Source organism: Gopherus flavomarginatus, chromosome 3, assembly GCF_025201925.1.
Source record: "Gopherus flavomarginatus isolate rGopFla2 chromosome 3, rGopFla2.mat.asm, whole genome shotgun sequence".
NCBI lineage: Eukaryota > Metazoa > Chordata > Testudines > Testudinidae > Gopherus > Gopherus flavomarginatus.
Genome location: NC_066619.1, coordinates 209,941,590 through 209,963,385, shown reverse-complemented (window position 1 = coordinate 209,963,385; position 21,796 = coordinate 209,941,590). Strand labels below are relative to the sequence as shown.

The 21,796-nt window shown below is 45.2% G+C and overlaps 1 protein-coding gene across 1 annotated transcript in view; it reads right to left on the bottom strand.

The window, feature by feature from the left end:
* The window catches only part of KLHL2 (kelch like family member 2), a 118,394-nt gene extending 116,077 nt beyond the window's left edge, over positions 1-2,317 (bottom strand). Inside the window, exon 1 of the mRNA XM_050946468.1 lies at positions 2,107-2,317. Within this exon, the coding sequence (XP_050802425.1) occupies positions 2,107-2,129 (23 nt within the window). The 5' untranslated portion in view covers positions 2,130-2,317. The remainder of the gene's footprint in view (positions 1-2,106) is intronic.
* Between the last annotated feature and the right edge of the window lie 19,479 nt (positions 2,318-21,796).

Sequence of the window (21,796 nt, the reverse complement as noted above, 5' to 3'; positions counted from 1 at the left end):
GCCTATTCTATTAATGCAACCCTCCCCATTTGATGATCCTAGCTCCTCCTGAAATTCCAGGACTACAATAGCTACACTTTGGCGCTCCTGAGAAGTAAGTAAACTTTAAACATTATGGGGCAATATATAACCTCACTTGCATGCCAGATTACAACACACATGATGATGTAGGGAGAAAAGACATAATGCAGGATCTCTCACATCATTCAATCCTGGATTGGTATAAAAAATGGGAGTCTAGATTTGTATATAGGCATGCAACACATTTATTGAAAACCAGAAAACAACAGATGGGACCCAGTTGTCATTTCTAATTTCACATATCAAAGTCTTCACCTGCCAGATCTTGGAAGAGCAGAAAGTGTTGCCATGTACACCAAGCTGAGTTTTCATAAGCATATTCACTTCCACTATCCCATACACACCACCCCATCACGGTTAATTCCTTCTGTCCTCAATCTTCTGCTAACTCCTCCAAAATCCAGGCTCCTACAAGCAGCAGAGGCTGCAAGATTTGTTGCAGACAGGCTTCTTTTTGGAAGACAGCTTGGGAAAGCACAAATTTACCATAAGAGATAAAGAAAGAAACAGCGGGTGGTATATTTTTCCATTTATTTATAACAGTGTGGGGAGAAGGTGCCTGTAGCAATTTTTTGGTCAACTGCCTAGGTAACTGCCAAACCATGGGTATCAGAGAGAAAAATAAGTGAGGTAATACTCCAAATCCTGGGTACAAAAAAGGTAATATGTTGCTTACCTTAATACAAAGAAAACGTATGGTTGTTAGTTACGAAAATAAAATTACTGCACCAAGGAGGAAAAGGGGGTTGCAAGTACCATGGGCAAGGAAGGAGTTACACACTTATACATAATACTATTGCTCAATCACTGGAACACTCATTGTGCTTCAAATCTGAGGAGGTTTGGAACTATGGAATTGGTAAAATGTTGTAAAATACTGAGAAGCAGAAAATATACATACCTACATAAACCACTGATGAAACTGGTTATTGCTTAGCAACCTTGCTTTTAAAAAAAGCCACTACGTCCACATGCCTTCAACACTCTAGAAATCTCTTAATGTAGTAATACATCTCAATGCATGCTCTAACAGGTGTACATGCATTTTATGTATACACAAAGCCAGCAAGAGTGTGGATGATACTATAAATGTTTCATATTTTCTGCAAAACCATTCTTCATAAAACAGATGCTATAAAGATGTCTATAGGTAATGCAAAAATGAGAGCATCTCAGTCACGATGAGGGAAATATAACATGGTGGTTACACATTTCCTTTGAAGGCATCCTAAATGAGGGTGCTCTTCCCCTCCTTGGGAAGAGATTTTAAGGGCATTCCTTAGCATCTCCTCTCCTGGTTTTATGGGATGGGAGTGAATTTTATCATGTTTTCTGCTGACCATTTATAATCTTGCTCACTTTCTGGGATCTCCCTCATTCACCAGTCTCTGCTTGTGACAGCCCTTAAGAGTTATCTAGGAAACACTGTTGGCGTTGTCCAAGGTACAACGAGACAGTCTACCCCCTGAAGATCTTACAGTACTAGGGCAAAGTATTATTAAAATCCTGCCGATACCTTGCCCACTACCACGTTTTACCTGTTGGGTGCTCCTGTTTTCAGACCAATCCCGCTAACCCAGGCGGGGAATGGGATAGCCGCCTTCACACGATCCAGCAGGGCTGTAACTGTGCCAGGCTTTACCGTGTCCTAACGCACCAGGGCAGATGGGACCCAGAGCCAGCCGGCAAGTGGGAGACGCGCATTCTGCCGGGTCCCTGGCAGCGGCGTCCAGGTCTCCCCTGCCAGGATCGCGCTGACACAAGCGAGGGAGCGGGAGGAAGAAGGGCGATGAGCCTGAGCAACGGGCACTCAAGGCACAGCGGTACCTGGGCACCAGGAGAGGGACCCCGAGCCACAGCTGCCGCCTCCCTCCAGGCAGAGGCTACCGGAGACCGGAGGGGGGGGCTGCTCCTCAGGCCGGAGGCCACGGGGGGTGACACGTCCGGGGATTCCCCACGTCATCAGCAGGGCGCGCCCAGGCCATCCCCGAGGCCCCCCTCTCTTGCCCGCCCGCCCGCACTCACACCGGCGGCAGCAGCATCTCCATCGCGGCTCCGAGCAGGCTTCCTCCTCAGAACGCAGGCACCGCACGCTGCCGCCCGCACCATGCCCGCCGCGCGCGCCGGGACACCCGCGCCTCTCCCCTGCCGGGCCCTACCGCCGCCCAGGAGGAGACGGGCTCCCATCCATCTGCCCGCCAGAGCCGGGCTACGCTGCCCCTGCCGGGCGCCGCTAGCTCAGCCCACTTCCGGGTTCCAGCCAGGAGGGCGGTGACGGCGCAACGTCAGCACGCAGCCTCGCAGTGAACGTGAGGATACATGCATCCAATTTGCGTGGGTCTTCACCCAGGAGAAGGAACGCTGCAAAGTTTCTGTTAGTCTGTAAGGTGCCACCGGACTCTGCTGCTTTTACAGATCCCGACTAACACAGCTACCCCTCTGATACGTGAGAACTTCAGTGATCGCTCCACACCCTGCCTTACCCGTCCTGGCTAATAGCCGTTAATGGACTTAACCTCCATAAATTTATCTACTTCCCTTTTAAACCCTGGTATAGTCGTAGCCTTCACAACCTCCTCAGGTAAGGAGTGCCACAAGTTGACTATGCACTGGGTGAAAAAGAACTTCCTTGTATTTGTTTTAAACCTGCTGCCCATTAATTTCATTTGGTGACCCCAAGTTCTTATATTATGGGGACAAGTAAATAACTTTGCCTTATTCACTTTCTCCAAACCATTCATGATTTTATATACCTCTGTCATATCCACCCTTAGTCTCCTCTTTGCCAAACTGAAAAGTCCTAGCCTCTTCAATCTCTCCTCATATGGGACCCTCTCCAAACCCCTAATCGTTTTAGTTGCCCTTCTCTGAACCTTTTCTAGTGCCAGTATATGAAGAGACCACACATGTACACAGTATTCAACATGTGAGCATACCATGGATTTACATAAGGGCAATAATATATTCTCAGTCTTATTCTCTATCCCCTTTTTAATGATTCCTACCATCGTGTCTGCTTTTTTGACTGCTGCTGCACACTGCATGGACGTTTTCAGAGAACTATCCACAATGATTCCAAGATCTCTTTCCTGATCAGTTGTAGCTAAATTAGCTTCCGTCATATTGTATGTATAGTTGAGTTTATTTTTGCAATGTGCATTACTTTACATTTATCCACATTACATTTCATTTGTCATTTTGTTGCCCAGTCACTTAGTTTTGTGAGATCTTTTTGAAGTTCGTCACAGTCTGCTTTGGTCTGAACTATCTTGAGCAGTTTCGTATTGTCTGCAAACTTTGCCACCTCAGTGTTTACCCCTTTCTCCAGATCATTTATGAATAAATTGAAGAGAATTGGTCCTAGGACTGATCCCTGGGGAACACCACTAGTTACCCCTCTCCATTCTGAGAATCTACCATTTATTCCTACCCTGTCTTTTAACCAGTTCTCAATCCACAAAAGAATCTTCCCTCTTATCCAATGACAACTTAGTTTACGTAAGAGGTCCCTTTAGTGAGGGATCTTGTCAAAGGCTTTCTGGAAATCTAAGTATACTATATCCACTGGATCCCCCTTGTCCACATCTTTGTTGGCCCCTTCAAAGAACTCTAATAGATTTGTAAGACATGATTTGCCTTTACAGAAACCATGTTGACTTTTGCCCAACAAGTTATGTTTTTCTATGTGTCTGACAATTTTATTCTTTACTATTGTTTCAACTAATTTGCCCGGTACCAATGTTAGACTTACCGGTCTGTAATTGTCGGGATCACCTCTAGAGCCTTTTTTAAATATTGGCATTACATTAGCTATCTTCCAGTCACTGGGTACAGAAGCTGATTTAAAGGACAGGTTACAAACCATAGTTAATAGTTCCACAATTTCACATTTGAGTTCTTTCAGAACTCTTGGGTGAATGCCATCCGGTCCCGGTGACTTGTTATTATTAAGTTTATCAGTTAATTCCAAAACCTCCTCTAGTGACACTTCAATCTGTGACAATTCTTCAGATTTGTCACCTACAAAGGACGGCTCAGGTTTGGGAATCTCCCTAACATCCTCAGCCATGAACACTGCAGCAAAGAATTCATTTAGTTTCTCCACAATGACTTTATCGTCTTTAAGTGCCCCTTTTGTATCTCAGTTGTCCAGGGGCCCCACTGATTGTTTAGCAGGCTTCCTGCTTCTGATGTACTTTGGCTAGCTGTTCTTCAAACTTCTTTTTGGCATTTCTTATTACATTTTTACATGTAATTTGGAAGTGTTTATGCTCCTTTCTATTTACTCACTAGGATTTTACTTCCACTTTTTAAAAGATGCCTTTTTATCTCTCACTGCTTCTTTTACATGGTTGTTAAGTGAGTGGGACGCTCACTAACCTCGTGCCCTCCCGTGCCATGTCCCAGCTTGAGCATGGGGCATGAGGCAGGCTGGGATGCGAGGGCCTGGGCTCTTCGGGACAAGGCATAGTGGTGAGTCAAGAGGGCTTTGCGGTGATGAGCCAGTTGTGCAGGGGAAGGTGGAGCTGCAGAGTGACCCCCATCAAACGCTGCCTGGGCACAGCCTGGGGTTTATTGCTTTCTCACTGGGAGACTCAGGTCTGGAGTCAAAGGAAGAAGGAAAATGACCCTGCAACTGCGTTAACAGGTCTCCGCTTTCCCTGAGTCCTTCTCTCTGGTGTCACCACTGCTGGAATAGTGCATCCAGTTCTAGAGCCCTCCATTCAAGAAGGATGTTTCTAAACTGGAAAGGGTTCAGAGAGGAGTCGCAAGAATAATGAAAGGGCTAGAAAACATGCCTCACGGTGACAGACTGGAGGAGCTCAGTCTATTTAGCTTAACAATAAGAAGAGTAAATAGTCTATCAGTACCTACCTGGGGAACAAATATTAAGTAACGGGCTCTTCACTCTAGCAGAGAAGAGTGTAACACAAGCCAACGTCTTGAAGTCAAAACTACAGGGATTCAGATTTGTAATAAAGTGTAAATTTTGTATAGTAATTAACCATTGGAACAGTTTACCAAAGGACATAGTGGACATCACTGGCAATTTTTAAATGAAGATGGGATGCTTTTCTAAAAGCTATACTTTAGGAATTATTTAGAGAAGCTCTTTGCCTGTGTATACTGGAGGTCAGACTAGATGATTACAATGGTCATAGGCGAAGGCTACCTCCGGGCCCAGGGGGGTGCTTAACCCCTCACTCCACCCCAGGTCCTGTCCCCTTTCCCCAAACCTTCAGCTCCATCCCACCCTTGCTCTACCCCAGGCCCTGCCTCATCCCACCCCTTCTCCCAAGTCCCCACCCCTGCCTCTTCCCACCCCCACCCTGCTTCTTCCCCTCCTCTTTCCACTAGTTCCGCCCCGTCAAGGTTTTTCCCCCACTTTGAACATTAGAGTACAAAAAGTGGGAACCTGCATGAACACTTTTAAGCTTAATTACTAGCTTAAATCTGGTACACTGCCACCAGCCAGAATTTAGTGTCTGGCACACTTTCTGTTCCCCCAAAACCTTCCCTGGGGAACATAGATCCAAACTCCTTGGATCTTAAAACAAGGAGAAATTAACCATTCCCCTCCTTTCCCCCCCAGACTTTCCCCTCCCTGGGTTGCCTTGAGAGGCTTCACACCGATCCAGACTCCTTGGATCTTAAAACAAGGAGGAATTAACCATCCCCCCTCCTTTCCCCCCACCAATCCCTGATGAGTTCAGACTCAATCCCTTGGACTTTTAAATAAGGAAAAATCAATCAATCAGGTTCTTAAAAAGAAAACTTGTAATTAAAGAAAGAAAAGGTAAAAATTATCTCTGTAAAATCAGGATGGAAAATGCTTTACAGGGTACTCAGATTCATATAGACCAGAGGGACTTCCCCCCAGCCTTAGATTCAAAGTTACAGCAAACAGAGGTAAAAATCCTTCCAGCAAAAAGACACATTTACAAGTTAAGAAAACAAACATAAGACTAATCCGCCTTGCCTGGCTATTACTTACAATTTTGAAACATGAAAGACTGATTCAGAATGATTGGGAAAGCCTGGGTGTACCTCTGGACCTTTTAGCCCCAAGAGCGAACAACGAACCAAACAAAAACAAACAAAGAGTTCCCTCCACCGAGGTTTGAAAGTATCTTGTCCCCCTATTGGTCCTCTGGTCAGGTGTCAACCAGGTTTACTGAGTTTCTTAACCTTTTACAGATAAAAGAGACATTAACCCTTAACCATCTGTTTATGACATGCCCCCCAAATCTCAGACAGTGTGGAACCACACTGGCGGTGATTTCTTCCTAGAACTTTAGAATAAACAGATTAATAAAACACATGCACCTTTACATATACTACTAATTATGTAAACTACAAGACTTTTCACATTGTAAGGACAATTTTTAACCAGTTGATTCTGGGAAACTTTCATGGGAGAGTGCATCAGCTACTTTGTTAGAAGCTCCTGAAATGTATTGAATTTCAACTCAAAATCTGGGAGAGCTAAACTCCATCGAAGCCGTTTTTTGTTGTTTCCCTTGGCAGTATGAAGCCACTTTATTGGAGCATGGTCAGTTTGTAACTAGAACTGCCGTCCCCAAACGTATGGGTGTAGCTTTTTCAGGGCATACACAATGGCGTAGCATTCTTTTTCACTGATTGACCAGTGGCTTTCCCTCTCAGACAGTTTCTTGCTGAGCAACACGACAGGATGGAAGTTTTGATCCGGTTTTTCCTGCATTAAAACTGCTCCTACACCATGCTCAGATGCATCTGTGGTTACTAGGAATGGTTTGTCAAAGTCTGGGGCCCTTAGAACAGGGTCAGACATGAGTGTCGCCTTAATCTGGGTAAAGGCCTTCTGACACTCATCAGTCCACTTAACTGCATTTGGCTGGGTCTTTTTGGTCAGGTCTGTTAGTGGGGAAGCGATTTGGCTGTAGTGTGGTACAAATCGCCTGTAATACCCGGCCAAGCCTAAGAAGGATTGAACCTGTTTCTTTGACTTTGACACAGGCCACTTTTGGATAGCATCCACCTTGGCCTGTAGGGGATTTATTGTTCCTTGACCTACCTGGTGTCCAAGGTGGGTCACTCTGCTTTGGCCTATTTGACACTTTTTAGCCTTAACAGTTAGTCCTGCCTGCCTGATGCGCTCAAAGACTTTTTCCAGGTGTTCTAGGTATTCTGCCCATTAATCAGAAAAAATGGCCACATCATCAAGGTAGGCAACAGCATATTCTCCCAATCCTGCTAGTAGACCATCTACAAGTCTTTCGAAGGTGGTGGGTGCACTTCACAGCCCGAAAGGAAGCACATTAAATTCATACACCCCTGCATGGGTGATGAAGGCTGATTTTTCCTTGGCGGGTTCATCTAGCGGTACTTGCCAGTACCAATTGGTTAAGTCTATTGTAGAGATGAACTGGGCACGTCCCAATTTCTCCAGTGGCTCATCGGTGTGTGGCATTGGATAGTTGTCAGGAGGAGTTACCGCATTTAGCTTACGGTAGTCCACGCAAAAGCGTATTTCCCCATCTGGTTTGGGTACCAGAACCACTGGAGATGCCCATGCACTGATAGAGGGGCGGATTATACCCATCTGTAGCATGTTTTGGATCTCTTGTTCTATAGCAGCTTGGGCATGAGGAGACACCTGGTAGGGTGGGGTTCTAACTGGGTGAGCATTACCTCTGTCAATGGAGTGGTATGCCCATTCAGTCCGTCCTGTGGTGGCTGAGAACAATGGGGCGAAGCTAGTGCACAGCTTCTTGATTTGTTGCCGCTGCAAACATTCCAAGGCTGTGGAGAGGCTCACCTCTTCCACGTCACCGTCACTTTTTCCTTCATAGTAGATACCTTCTGGCCACTCAGCATCATCTTGTCGCTGGGCTGTAAAGTGACAAACCTTTAAGTCTCTGAAATAAAAGGGCTTGAGAGAATTAACATGGTACACTTTAGGCTTTAGGGTTGAGATGGGAAATGCTATGAGATAGTTAACAGCTCCTAGGCTCTCTTGGACCGTGAATGGCCCTTCCAATTCCGCTTCCATCTTATGGGCCTGTTGCGCCTTCAAGACCATAACCTGGTCTCCTACTTCGAAGGAACGTTCTCTGGTATGTTTATCATACCAGGCCTTTTGCTCTTCCTGAGCATTCTTTAGGTTTTCATTAGCAAGGGCTAAAGAGTGTCGGAGGGTGCTTTGTAGGTTGCTTACAAAGTCTAGACTGTTAGTTCCTGGAGAAGGCGTAAACCCCTCCCATTGCTGCTTCACCAACTGTAATGGCCCCTTAACCTCGTGGCCATACAGAAGTTCAAATGGTGAAAACCCTAAACTGGGATGTGGTACAGCCCTGTAGGCAAAAAGCAACTGCTGCAACATAGGTCCCAATCATTGGAGTGTTCATTGATGAATTTACGTATCATGGCCCCAAAGTTCCATTAAACCTCTCCACCAGGCCATTGGTTTGATGGTGGTAAGGGGTGGCAACCAAGTGATTCACTCCATGAACTTCCCACAGATTTTTCATGGTCCCTGCCAGGAAATTAGTTCCTGAATCTGTAAGGATGTCGGAGGGCCAACCTACCCTGGCAAAAATGTCTGCTAAGGCCTGGCACACAGTTTTATCCCTGGTGTTGCTTAGAGCTACTGCTTCCGGCCATTGGGTAGCAAAGTCCACGAAAGTCAGTATGTACTGCTTTCCTCTGGGGGTCTTTTTTGGGAAAGGACCCAGAATATCCACAGCTACTTGCTGAAATGGGACCTCTATTATGGGGCGTGGCTGGAGACCTGGGCTTTGACCTGGTCTTGGGGCTTTTCCCACTCTTTGGCACACCTCACAAGACGGGACATAATTAGCAATGTCCTTGCCCATTCCCTCCCAATGGAAGGACTTCCCCAACCTGTCTTTGGTTCTGTTCACCCCAGAATGGCCACTGGGATGATCATGGGCTAAGCTTAAGAGCTTTCCCCGGTACTTAGTTGGAACTACCAACTATTTTTGAGGATGCCAGTCTTCCTGGTGTCCACCCAAAAGAGTCTCCTTGTATAAAAGTCCTTGTTCTACAACAAACCGGGATCGGTTAGAAGAGCTGAGAGGCAGTGGGGTGCTCCATGCCGCCGCCCAAGCCTTCTGAAGGCTGTCATCTGCTTCGTGCTCAGTCTGGAACTGTTCCCTTGCGGCTGGAGACACCAGTTCCCCCTTAGACTGTGGACTTGGGCTTGGTCCCTCTGGAAGCGATGTAGGTGATGGGGTTGTTTTTGTTGATGGTGAACCGCTTTGCGCCGGCGCACTATGTGATATTTCAGGCTCTGGCTGAGCCTCTTGGGTAGGGATGTCTGCTGCTTCTGCCAGTTCAGGCCCGCTGGTGCCCTCTGGCGTTGGAGTGGTAGATGGGTTTGCAAGCGCTGGCGTCAGTGCTGGCAACGGTTCTGGTGCTGGTTGCTTTTCCAGTTCCGATTCTGGGACTGGATGCACTGTGGCTGTTGCAGTTGTTGGCAGGGGATCTGAGTCCACCATTTCTGTCTGGGTCTCTGGTAACACTGACGGGGCCCTTGTGGATGGCTCAGAAACAGGGATGGGTCTGGAAGCTTGCCTGGCTTGGCTGCGTGTAACCATTCCCACCCTCTTGGCCCGCTTCACGTGGTTGGCCAAGTCTTCCCCTAGTAGCATGGGGATGGGATAATTGTCATAGACTGCAAAAGTCCACATTCCTGACCAGCCCTTGTACAGGACAGGCAGTTCAGCTGTAGGCAAGTTTACAAATTTTGACATGAATGGGTAAATTGTCACTTGGGCCTCTGGGTTGATGAATTTGGGGTCCACTAAGGATTGGTGGATAGCTGACACTTGTGCCCCCGTGTCTCTCCACGCGATAAGCTTCTTTCCGCCCACTCTCAAGGTTTCCCTTCGCTCCGAGGGTATTTGAAAGTCATCTGGGCCTGGGGATCTTTGGTGTGATGGTGGTGTAATGAACTGTACTCGGTTGGGGTTCTTGGAGCTATTGGCCTTTATATGTCCCAGTTCATTACATTTAAAACATCGCCCAGCTGACTGGTCACTGGGCCGAGGTGGGTTGCTGGAGACTGATGAGGTGGGACAATAGGGTGTCTGGGGCTTCCCTGGGGTGGTAGGAGGGGTCTTGGGTTGCCTTCGGTGATAGGGTTTATTTTCGGTTTGCCCCCTGTGATGTTCGCTCCCCTTGCTAGTAGCTTTTTTCTTTTCTGCCACTTCCACCCATCTGGCTCCAATCTCCCCCGCCTCGGTTACAGTTTTGGGCTTCCCATCTAGGATGTACCTTTCTATTTCCTCAGGAACACCCTCTAAGAACTGCTCCATTTGCATTAGGAGGGACAGCTCTTCCAGAGAGTTAACATTTGCTCCTGATATTCAGGCATTCCAATTCTTTCCAATGTGGTAGGCGTGTCAGATAAATGACACATCTGGTTTCCACCTTAGGAACCACTGACGGGCATGCTCAGATGTTAGCTCCATTCTGATTCTGGCCTTGGTTTGAAAAAGTTCATAATCGTTCATGTGTTCCTTAGGCATTTCAGCCGCCACCTCTGCTAAGGGTCCACTGAGCTGTGGCCTCAGCTCTATCATATACTGGTTTGCAGGGATGCTGTACCCATGGCAGGTCCTTTCAAAATTTTCTAAGAAGGCCTCAGTATCATCACCTGCCTTGTAGGTGGGGAATTTTCTGGGATGGGAAACAGTACCTGGAAAAGGGTTGTTAGGGCTGGCTCGTCCATCCTGCTTAGCCTGTCCTAAGTCCAGTTCATGCTTTCTCTCTCTTTTTCTCTCTCTTCCATCTCTTTTTCTTTTATCTCTGTCTCTTTTTGTTTCATCTCCAGCTCTTTTTGTTTAATCTCTATAGCTCTCCTGTTGTCAGCCTGTTTGGCTTCCTCTTCTGCTTCCAGCCTAGCCTTTTCCTGTTTAACTGCTTTCTTGGCACTCATTTTTCTGCTTTCTAGTGCTGGCCGCACCCCCCTGCAGCTTACTGACTGGGATGCTTCAGCTCAGGCTGCTTGCTTAACAGAGATTTTCTAACTAGCTATACCCGAGAGATAGAAAGAAAGAAAACAAATTCACTTGTAAATGCCTTTTGCTGGCTGTCTGCTGGCTCCCAGCTTGAAGCCTCCTCTTAACAAAGACCCTTGTTAAAAACTTAACACCTCTGCCCTCAGGCTGCTTTCCAAGCAGCTAGAAAGGAGAGAAAAAAAATCCTACTGGCTTTTTGTTCCTAAAAATCCCAACCACTGCTCACCATGTCAAGGTTTTTCCCCCACTTTGAACTTCAGGGTACAAAAAGTGGGGTCCTGCATGAACACTTTTAAGCTTAATTACTAGCTTAAATCTGGTACACTGCCACCAGCCAGAATTTTGTGTCTGGCACACTTTCTGTTCCCCCAAAACCTTCCCTGGGGAACCCAGACCCAAACCCCTTGGGTTTTAAAACAAGGAGAAATTAACCATCTCCCTCCTTTCCCCCCTAGACTTTCCCCTCCCTCGGTTGCCTTGAGAGGCTTCACACTGATTCAAACTCCTTGGATCTTAAAGCAAGGAGGAATTAACCATCCCCCCTTCTTTCCCCCCACCAATCCCTGATGAGTTCAGACTCAATCCCTTGGACTTTTAAACAAGGAAAAAATCAATCAGGTTCTTAAAAAGAAAGCTTGTAATTAAAGAAAGAAAAGGTAAAAATTATCTCTGTAAAATCAGGATGGAAAATGATTTACAGGGTACTCAGATTCATATAGACCAGGGGGACTCTCCACCCAACCTTAAATTCAGTGTTAAAGCAAACAGAGGTAAAAATCCTTCCAGCAGAAAGACATATTTACAAGTTAAGAAAACAAACATAAGACTAATCCGCCTTCCCTGGCTATTACTTACAATTTTGAAACATGAAAGACTGATTCAGAAAGCTTGGGAAAGCCTGGGTGTACGTCTGGTCCCTCTTAGCCCCAAGAACGAACAACGAACCAAACAAAAAACAAACAAACAAAGAGTTCCCTCCACCAAGATTTGAAAGTATCTTGTCCACCTATTGGTCCTCTGGTCAGGTGTCAGCCAGGTTTACTGAGCTGCTTAACCCTTTACAGATAAAAGAGACATTAACCCTTAACCATCTGTTTATGACAGCCCCCCTCTCCTGAGCGTGCCCTGTCCCTGCTCCTCCCTCTCCCTCCCAGAGCCTCCTGCATGCTGCGAAACAGCTAATTGCGGCAGGCAAAGGGCACTGGGAAAGAGCAGGAGGAGCTGATTGGAGGGGGCTGCCAGCAGGCAGGAGGCACTGGGACGGAGGGGGAAGCTGACTGCCAGTGAGTGCTAAGAACCTGCTAATTTTTTTTCCATGGTTGCTCCAAGAGTCAGCACCTATGACAATGGTCCCTTCTGGCCTTGGAAGCTCTGAGTCCTTCTGAGGGGCTCAGAGCGCTCTACAAAAGATGGGTATTATCCCCATTTAAAAATAGTCATAATTTTAAGTTGTATAATAAATAAGCATGTTCCAAGGGAACATAAATGAATAGCCCAACTAATTTATCTCAACAATTACATATAAAAATCCTAACAACCTAACCAGCAACAATTAAGGCCACTAAGGATTTTGAGGAAGATAAATGTCACAGAAGAGAATTTTAAAATAAGCAAGACTCATCATTAACCACATTTTAAACCTACAAGACTAACTTATGGGTATTATTGGTCAACAGCAGGCCTCCCCTAGTTAAGATTGCAATTGAGTTCACATTATTCTCTTGATTTTTGCACACCCCATTCCAAAATCTTTATTGCTTTGTGGCAAATGGGCCTCTGTGATACTGGCAATTATCATCTTAGAACGAGTATGTTTTTGACAAGAGCTGTCTTGCTCCCAGTGCCATTCAGTATGAGAACGTTCCATAAAGGTCTGGTTTCGATTCCTAGGAAGTTGGGGTCAACAAGGCAGCACTTTCTGTAAATGAGGTTTGGGTCACATCCATCCTCACATGCAGAGCACACCTCTCCAGTATGGTGCTGTTGTTGTGGTGTGTCATGGCTGGTTGCCCTCCGTTTCACCCCTTGAGTCTGGGGACACATAGAAGGGTTTTATTTTGAGGGATACCATTCCCCCTTCTCAGTAACTCTTCTACCAGATGTTCTTGGTTCTGAGGGTGTGGATGACCATTATGAAGTGCTAGCTCTTCCATCTGATGTGGTCAATGCATCCACTGTTGGGGCTCATCCACCTTCATCACTGTTGGGGAACTTGGTCCTCATCCACAGTGACAGTTGTTGGCATTTGCTCATTACTCTGAGCAGGAGCCTTTATCAGGTATAGTCAGACACAAAGCTTGTGTGGGCATGGATGACCACATCCTGAAGAACAGCAGCTTATGCTACTACTACCCATTACTATGGAGGAGCAACCTTCCATCCACACCAAACTCAAGGTGTGGACTTGTTATTAGACAGCTCTAGTACTGACTTTAGCCACATGAAACCTCTGTTCTCTAGGCTTACTCTATACTTGGCTCCAACATCATTGTTGACACATCTCTTGTTGTGTCCCACGCACTAGCTGTGGAAAAGGACCCATTCTAGTACCAGCTAGTAGAAACATTCCAGTAACATTGCCACATGACAAACTGTTAGTGCTTGGCGATTTCAATGCTGCAACCGAACTAAGTATGAAATCCAGCAACCCATAATAGGCCCCTTTGGTTTGGGTTCTCAAATGACAACACTACCTCGCTTTTCCTGTATACCACCTTGTCTGTGGGTCTTTGGTGGTTCAGAAGCACCAGCAAACTCAGAACACAGACTGGTTGTCACTCAGCTCTCACTGCATCTTCCAACTTCTTGCAGACCAGATGTTCGCTACCAATAAAATGTCCAAAATCTTTCTGAGGATCTTGTTGAAGCCATGAAATACACTCAGGCCAGCATGGATCACATATGTAACCTCAGTACCAGTATGGACAATGTGGAGAGGACCTAGAATAGTATCTGTAACACTATATCATATTCCACTGCTGGAACAATCAGCGTCAGATGGTTAACCAAGACATTTTGGCTTTCTGAAGAAGTCTTTGTTATATTATCGAAAAAGGTAGAAGCACATAAGCAGACAGATGTCCAAGAATGTAAACTGCTGAAAGGCATTTTCTGGACCATGGCAAAATGTAACCATAAGATCTATGTCAATTTCCTCACTGATGACACAGAGGACAGCCTAAAGAACAATCTGCATCCTGCCTATCAAGCCATAACCCACCTGGCTGGCAGCCATGAACAGCCTTCTAACATCTCCATTATGAAACAAGATGGCTCTCCCTGCTCATTGAGGAGGTGCTAAACCAGGGGTGGCCAACCTGAGCTTCAGAAGGAGCCAGAATTTACTAATGTTCATTGCCAAAGAGCCACAGTAATATGTCAGCAGCCCCCAAACAGCGTCCTCACCCGCTCCCAGCGTCTCCCACCCACCAGCAGCCCCGCCAATCAGTGCCTCCCAATCAGCTGTTTCCCGATCAGCAGAAGGCTTGGTGGGGGGAGGAGTGAGGGCACGGCAGGCTCAGAGGATGGGGCGGGAAGGGGTGGAGTGTGGGCAGGGCCTGTGGCAGAGCCGGGGGTTGAGCAGAGAGCACCGCGGCACATTGGAAAGTTGGCACCTGTAGCTCCAGTCCCGGAGTCGGTGCCTATACAAGGAGGTGCATATTAACTTCTAAAGAGCCGCATGTGGCTCCAGAGCCACAGGTTAGCCACCCCACCCAGACGGAAAACACATTAAAGCATGCTGAAGCACAGACCTGCTGATGACTGTCTAGAGCTACGTGACCTGGCAAACCTCACAGCTGTAGATCCAGGAACAAACATTGATCTTTGGTAACTCAAGGAAGTATGAAAGGCCAATCGAGAGTTACACAATGGACATGCTGCTGGATCTGATGGTATGTCATTGCAACTGCTCAAAGGTGCCTTGGAACCAGTGAGCACCAGCCTGCATCAACTGTTCTTAAAAGTGTGAACATTAGGCAAAGTACCAACAGACTGGAAAGACAGCATCATAGTGTTCCTATATAAGGGCAAGGAATCTTGCACTGATTGTGCCAACTAATGGCCAATGTCATTTTTATTGGTCCCTGGAAAGGTCTTTGCACACATTCTCCTTGGTAGGATGCAGTTGTTCCTTAACAGACATTGTCATCCACAGCAGTCAGATTTTACTGCAGGGCAATCAACAGTGCTGGTTTTACACTCTGTCTTCTGGCTGAGTTGCATCAAGAATTTAACAGTATGCTTCATGTGGCATTTTGATTCACTTGACATGTCAGGTCTTTAGCTTGCACTGAAAGGAGTTGGTGTTCCAAATATTCTGCTAACTCCGATGCACGATCTTCATACCTGTATTGGTGGGAAAGTAGGCGCTGGTTCCTAGCCTTCACTTTGTTTCTGTACTACCTCAGGTGTGCAGCAGGGATGCATTCTTGTCCCAGTACTATTCTGTCAAGCTATCAACTGGATAGTAATACTTGCTGCTACATACATTACAATCACGCTTAGTCAGAAGAGTTTAGCCTCATCAGCAAAGTTTTGGTTGGTGCCTTTTTCATGCAGAAGTCAGAGAATTTCAGCCCCACCCTCCAAAGCTTTCAAGACACTACCTGCACTGTGCTGTTGAACATCTCGTGGCAGACAACCAAGGTCCAGAACCTTGGAGCTGGGTCACCAGAACCCCAGTGCAGGTAGAGTTGCATACTGTGGAGAGAGTTGATGAGTTTATCTAATTAGACCGCAAGCAGAGTCAAATGGTCACAGCAAAACAGATGGACTTCGACAAATAGGTCTCACCACTTCCTGCATGAAGTCCATATCTTACTTATGAATGCAAAAATATCTTTGCACTGAGACAAAGTTCAGGATCTATCAATCCTGTGTACTACCTGCATTGTGTGACAAATTTCCTCCTCTACTTGGTGGGTCCTGCGCTTATTGGTGGATTTTGCTAGCCTCAGAGATCTTTCTGTGTTGGATCAGGAGTTGGGAGGTTTTGGGGGGAACCCAGGCCCGCCTTCTACTCCGGGTTCCAGCCCAGGGCCCTGGGGATTGCAGCTGTCTATAGTGCCTCTTGTAACAGCTGCATGACAGCTACAAGTCCTTGGGCTACTTCCCCATGGCCTCCTCCAAATACCTTCTTTATCCTCACCACAGGACCTTCCTCCTGGTGTCTGATAATGCGTGTACTCCTCAGTCCTCCAGCAGCACACCCTCTCACTCTCAGCTCCTTCCACCTCTTGCTCCCAGCTCCTCACACGCACACCACAAACTGAAGTGAGCTCCCTTTTAAACCCAGGTGGCCTGATTAGCCTTCCTTAATTGATTCTAGCAGCTTCTTGGTTGGCTGCAGGTGTTCTAATAATCCTGTCTGCCTTAATTGTTTCCAGAAAGTTCCTGATTGTTCTGGAACCTTGCCTATTACCTTGCCCAGGGAAAGGGAACCTACTTAACCTAGAGCTAATATATCTGCCTTCTATCACTCTCCTGTAGCCATCTGGCCTGACCCTGCCACAATTGCTATATGAGTCAGAAACGTGAACCCTCTTCAGGCAGACTTACAGCGGCTAGAGGCATTCCATATGCATTGTCAGTGCCAAATCCTCAGTGTAAAATGGTTTGACTTTGTGCGAAATGTCACAGTCTTGCAAAGATCTGTCGTTCCTTCAGTTGCTCACTATATGCAAAAGTGTCATTGCATGTTCTTCATCCATGTCACAAGGATGGACTAAAACACTACAGCACACTGTACCCTCAAACTCTCCATTGACATGTGAAGGGGTGCCTTCCCTGAACCTACCTGGTGACACTCAGGGCTGTCCCAGAGATTCATGGCTTTGCAGGAGTGAGCTGGATCTGGGAACTTTACTACATGACACCTAGTGCAATACCATCAGCCATGGTCTCTCTGGATGGCACAACGGCCCTTAGTAGACTATGTGTGTTTGATCTGTCCCCACAAAGTCAGCTCTGTCTCAAAATTGGTGCATAACATCTAGGGCTAAGAGAGAAGTTTTCTACATTTGAAATGAACTAGACAAGAGGTTCCTGAATTATGACATCCTTAAAAAGTGTTCAAACAGAACTTTAAAAGGCTAATAGCCTGTTTGACTTGTTGCTGAGTGTTGGAAATCATGAGGAGTTCAGGAATTCTGGCACTTGGTAACAGATTAGTCCACCAGAGGCTGAGTATCCTAGCCTAGTGAAACAACTGCCTTTTGAAAATCCCTAAACCTGAGTATTCGTCAAGCATAAGATCATGCAGGTTTAGACAGCCAGAGAGCCCAGAGCTGAATTTTCAGAACTTCTCAAACACTCACCCTCAACTTTGAAAGCTTTCTTTGCTGTAACAGCATCCAAAACAGAGCACTCTAATTCCCTACTGTGTGCCTAAATGGCCACCTTTGAAACTGACTTACATGAGTCAGTGGTAGATCCAGAAATAAAACCCAGAGCTACACACATTAGATCATGCAATAAGAAACAGCCAATAGCAAATCATTTGTATTATGTATTGTTTTAATGTGCATTTAGATTATGTCAGATGTGTATTGCTTTCACTTGCCTGTAAAGCATCGTGTACTTAAGTGGTGCTGTGTAAGTGAAAGAACAACAATGTTTGGGGAGAAATCCCTCTCAAAAGTTTGGAACAACAAAAGAAAAAGGCAAATCTTCCTCTCCTTTCTCCAAAGGATCAATCTCAGGATTTACACTGGAACTGGTGTAGAACAAGACTAAAGATGATCAAATGGTGAGGGCACTAGCCTGGGACTCTGGAAACCTCAGTTCATTTTTCTGCTCTGTCACAGACATCCTGTGTGACCTTAAGACTTACTCTTTCTCTGCCTCAGTTCTCCATCTGTAAAATGGGATAATCGCACCTTCCTACATCCTAGGGATGTTATGAGGATAAATATATTAAAGGCCTAGTGGCATTCAGATACTACAGTATTGGGGATCATGTAAATACCATAGATAATTGTACATGTCACCACAAAAGGCTTGATTTCCAAAGCTGCTGAGCATCATCCACACTTTGAGTTGGAAATCAATGGGAGATGTATGTGGTCAGCTCCTAAGGAAAATCAGGCAACAATCAGTTAATTCAGTATTGAGTTAGAGCCTAATTCTCAATTACACTAAGGACATTTTACACCAACGTGGTAGAGTGGGGTAAAAGAATCTTAGTGTTGCTGAAAATCAGGCTTTTTGTGTTTTAAAAGTGTTCTAAAAAGAGAAAATACTGGACTTATGCCCCTTTTTTGCTTTTTTATGATAAAGGTCTGAAAAGATTTTCTCAACAACAAGGAGTTTCCTCTTTAGCTTAGAAAGTCATGTTCTTCCTATTCTTAAGGTCTCTGTGGAATCTGGAGAACTAGTGATCTGATCGCATTACAAGAGTTGAGAATGTAAATCAAGCATTTGAAAAGGTCAGGGACTTTTAGTCAGTCTATTTAAAACTTATTTTAGTTAAGATTTATTTCATTTCAATGCCTAATTAACATTTTGGAGAAAGGAGGCCATTTAAAAATATTTAACACACCAGTCCTTCAATTAAGGTTATTTTTTTTTAATTATTGATATTGCTGTTACATCAATAAACTATATTAAAAGAATGTTATGGTTGCAAAAATCAAGCACTCAAAAGTTAGGAAATGCCATAATTAAGGGTTCCCTGGGCAATCTTCATTCGGCCTTCCTGTGTATATGTATTATGATAGTGTTTAATTATGTAATCACATATTATTTTTCCCTTAATGATGGCATTTCCTAATTTTTTGAATGCTTGACTTGCAACCTTAATGCTCTTTTAAAGTATTTTTTGATGTGATACATCAAAAAGAAGCAAAAAAAGGCATAAATCTGTTTTAAAAAATCATACATAGGTTACTTTTAATTCAAACAGCTGTCAGAAACCCAAGATACTATATATAGCTGCTTTCAACCTGGAGGATTCCAGGAGACTTTACCCTGCTTAAACCACTGACATTTACCTCTAGGTCACATAGAGAAAAGAATGTAATGGAAATAATGCTGCATCTCAGAATGGACAAGATTAGGAAGGTTTTAAGAAGCCTGAGAGGTTTTAAGTGTGTCTGTAAAAACAAAATCCTTCAGAGTGAAAGAGTAATATCTGCTTTAAAATTAATCCAAAAAGAATTACTATCCCACCAAATGACCAAGATTTACTAATTCTAAAAAATCTTTTCATAAAAAAAGTGAATGAGTGCGTTAGAAGAACACATCCTAGGAAGAAAATGTCACTTGAGTGAAGAATAAATAAAGGGATACAACAATCTTTACCTATGTTTCTAATAACACCTGAGATTATTAAGACTAAAAGCAATTTAAAAATACAATTTACATTTGACTATGTGTTAATCTTAAAAATTCCTCTCCACTTCAACAATGAAAGCCACTAGAAACATTTTTGCTTCCACTCTGTTACCATGCTGGGATAGTTAATTTGCTAAGAGTGCAATGGAACATTTGAGGGAAAGGGATTAACAAACTTCCACTGGATTTTTTTAAAAAAATTGAAACATTTGTACTAATCAATCTCCTTTTTACCATCTAAATTTTGAACACCACACAGTTTTGAAGCTACGCCTGCTCAGGAGGTACCCAGAAATGTTTGCATATTAGCAGAAGACAGGCTGCTTGCTACAGCTTTGAAAGAGCTGTTGCAAAATCTGCTTGCTAGGCAATCTGTAGTAAATGGACTAGGAATAATGCTATCAATAATGCTTTCTGAAGTGCAGATTTAACAGTGTTCCTTCCATTCTGTTCAGTATAGCATATATATTTACATATACATAGGTGATACATAAGCCACTCTTGCTGCAGTATATTAGATTAGTACAATTCCCTGTCACATCAGTCCTTCAGGTTTCCACATACAGAAGTGAACTGGTATAGAACTCACTCTGCCACGGCAGAGCATTCTTAGTCTCACTGGCTCACATGACCTAATTGTGTCCAGTCAATCCATAGTTAAAGGGGCCTCATCAGGCTACCTAATCATTGAATGATGTGTAGGAGCTTAAACTGCTGTCTTCTACATTGTTCTAAGACAGTAGTGACCCCCTCACTTTCATAACTCCTAAATGTACACACTAAAACTTTGCCACTTTGTTAGGTGTAGCGGAGTAGTCTGATTCTGCCTCTTATTAACAAGAAGAAATTGAAACATTATATGAACCACTTCACATTTCCAATTCAGCCACATTTCATTCTTTTGCAGTGTTCATTTCCTTTTCACCCTCTTCAGGCTCCATTTTTAATCTTTCATGTTAGTTTAACTTTTAGAAAGCTTGATTCTTTCTATAATGTTTTCTTGGAATATGAGCACATTTTGAAGGGCAGCATGCAGAACCAGAGCCACACAGAGGTTTATGGGGGCCCAGAGCAAAATCTGAAATTGTGGCCTCCCCCACCCTTCCAAAAAAATTACCACTGAAGAAGGACCAGGGTGGGTCCATGGTGCACTCACCCTGCAGTGGCAGATCCTGTCCGACAGAGTTGGGGTTGGCTCCTCGATTGGCCAATTCATGGCCAATGGGAGTGTGGAGCCGGTGCTCAGGGCAGGGGCAGCGTGCAGAGCCCTGTGCCCCCCCCCCCGCCCTGCCTAGGAGCTGGACTTGCTGCTGGCTGCTTGCAGGTGCAGCACGGTGTCAGAACAGGTGGGAACTAGCTTGCCTTAGCCTGGCAGCATTGCCAACGGGACTTTTAACGGCCCGGTCAGCAGTGCTGACCAGAACCATCACGACCCAGTGCCTAACATTCCGCAACCCAGTACTGGGTCACGACCTGCAGTTTGAAAACCACTGGACTAGTGAGACTCATGCAGAGGAGCAGGCAGAGAGAGAAAGAGAGACAGGACAGATAAGAAAGAGGCCTTGGCTACACTGGCGCTTTACAGCGCTGCAACTTTCTCGCTCAGGGGTGTGAAAAAAACACCCCCCTGAGTGCTGCAAGATACAGCGCTGCAAAGCGCCAGTGTAAACAGTGCCCCAGCGCTGGGAGTGCGGCTCCCAGCGCTGCAAGCTAATCCCCATGAGGAGGTAGAGTACGTGCAGCACTGGGAGAGCTCTCTTCCAGCGCTGGCGCTGCGACCACACTCACGCTTCAAAGCACTGCCGCGGCAGCACTCCTGCGGCAGCGCTTTGAAGTTTCAAGTGTAGCCAAGCCCAGAGATATGAAGCAAAGGAATGGGGAAAAGTATGACTACATTTCTGCCCCTGAAACACTTATTTTGGTAAAAATACCATTTAAATCAATTGACACACAATTAAAAATATTACATTTCTGTCCTATTATTTTGCCATGTAAGCAATTGCTGTAGCACCATAAGGATGTTGTACTGTAAAGGGGTAGTCTATGTGACTGAAAATAGGAGGAGAGGCAGTCCTCAAAACAATGTCTCAATTAAGATATGATTTATTCTCTGAAAAAGTTAAAAGACCCCTGTACTAAAGACATAAGATGAACAGGCATAAGCTGGCCTAATCACCAAAAAAGTTGACATGACACACACTGAGCCTGACAAACAGGTTCTCACCACTCTTTGATCATGGTCATGGTAAGGTGAGGGTGTTTTAAAAAGCAGATGGAATGAGGCATGTGGGCATCATACAGTGGACTTGCAACAAGCAAGATAAAGGATGCTATAAGAGGTGACAAGTAATTAT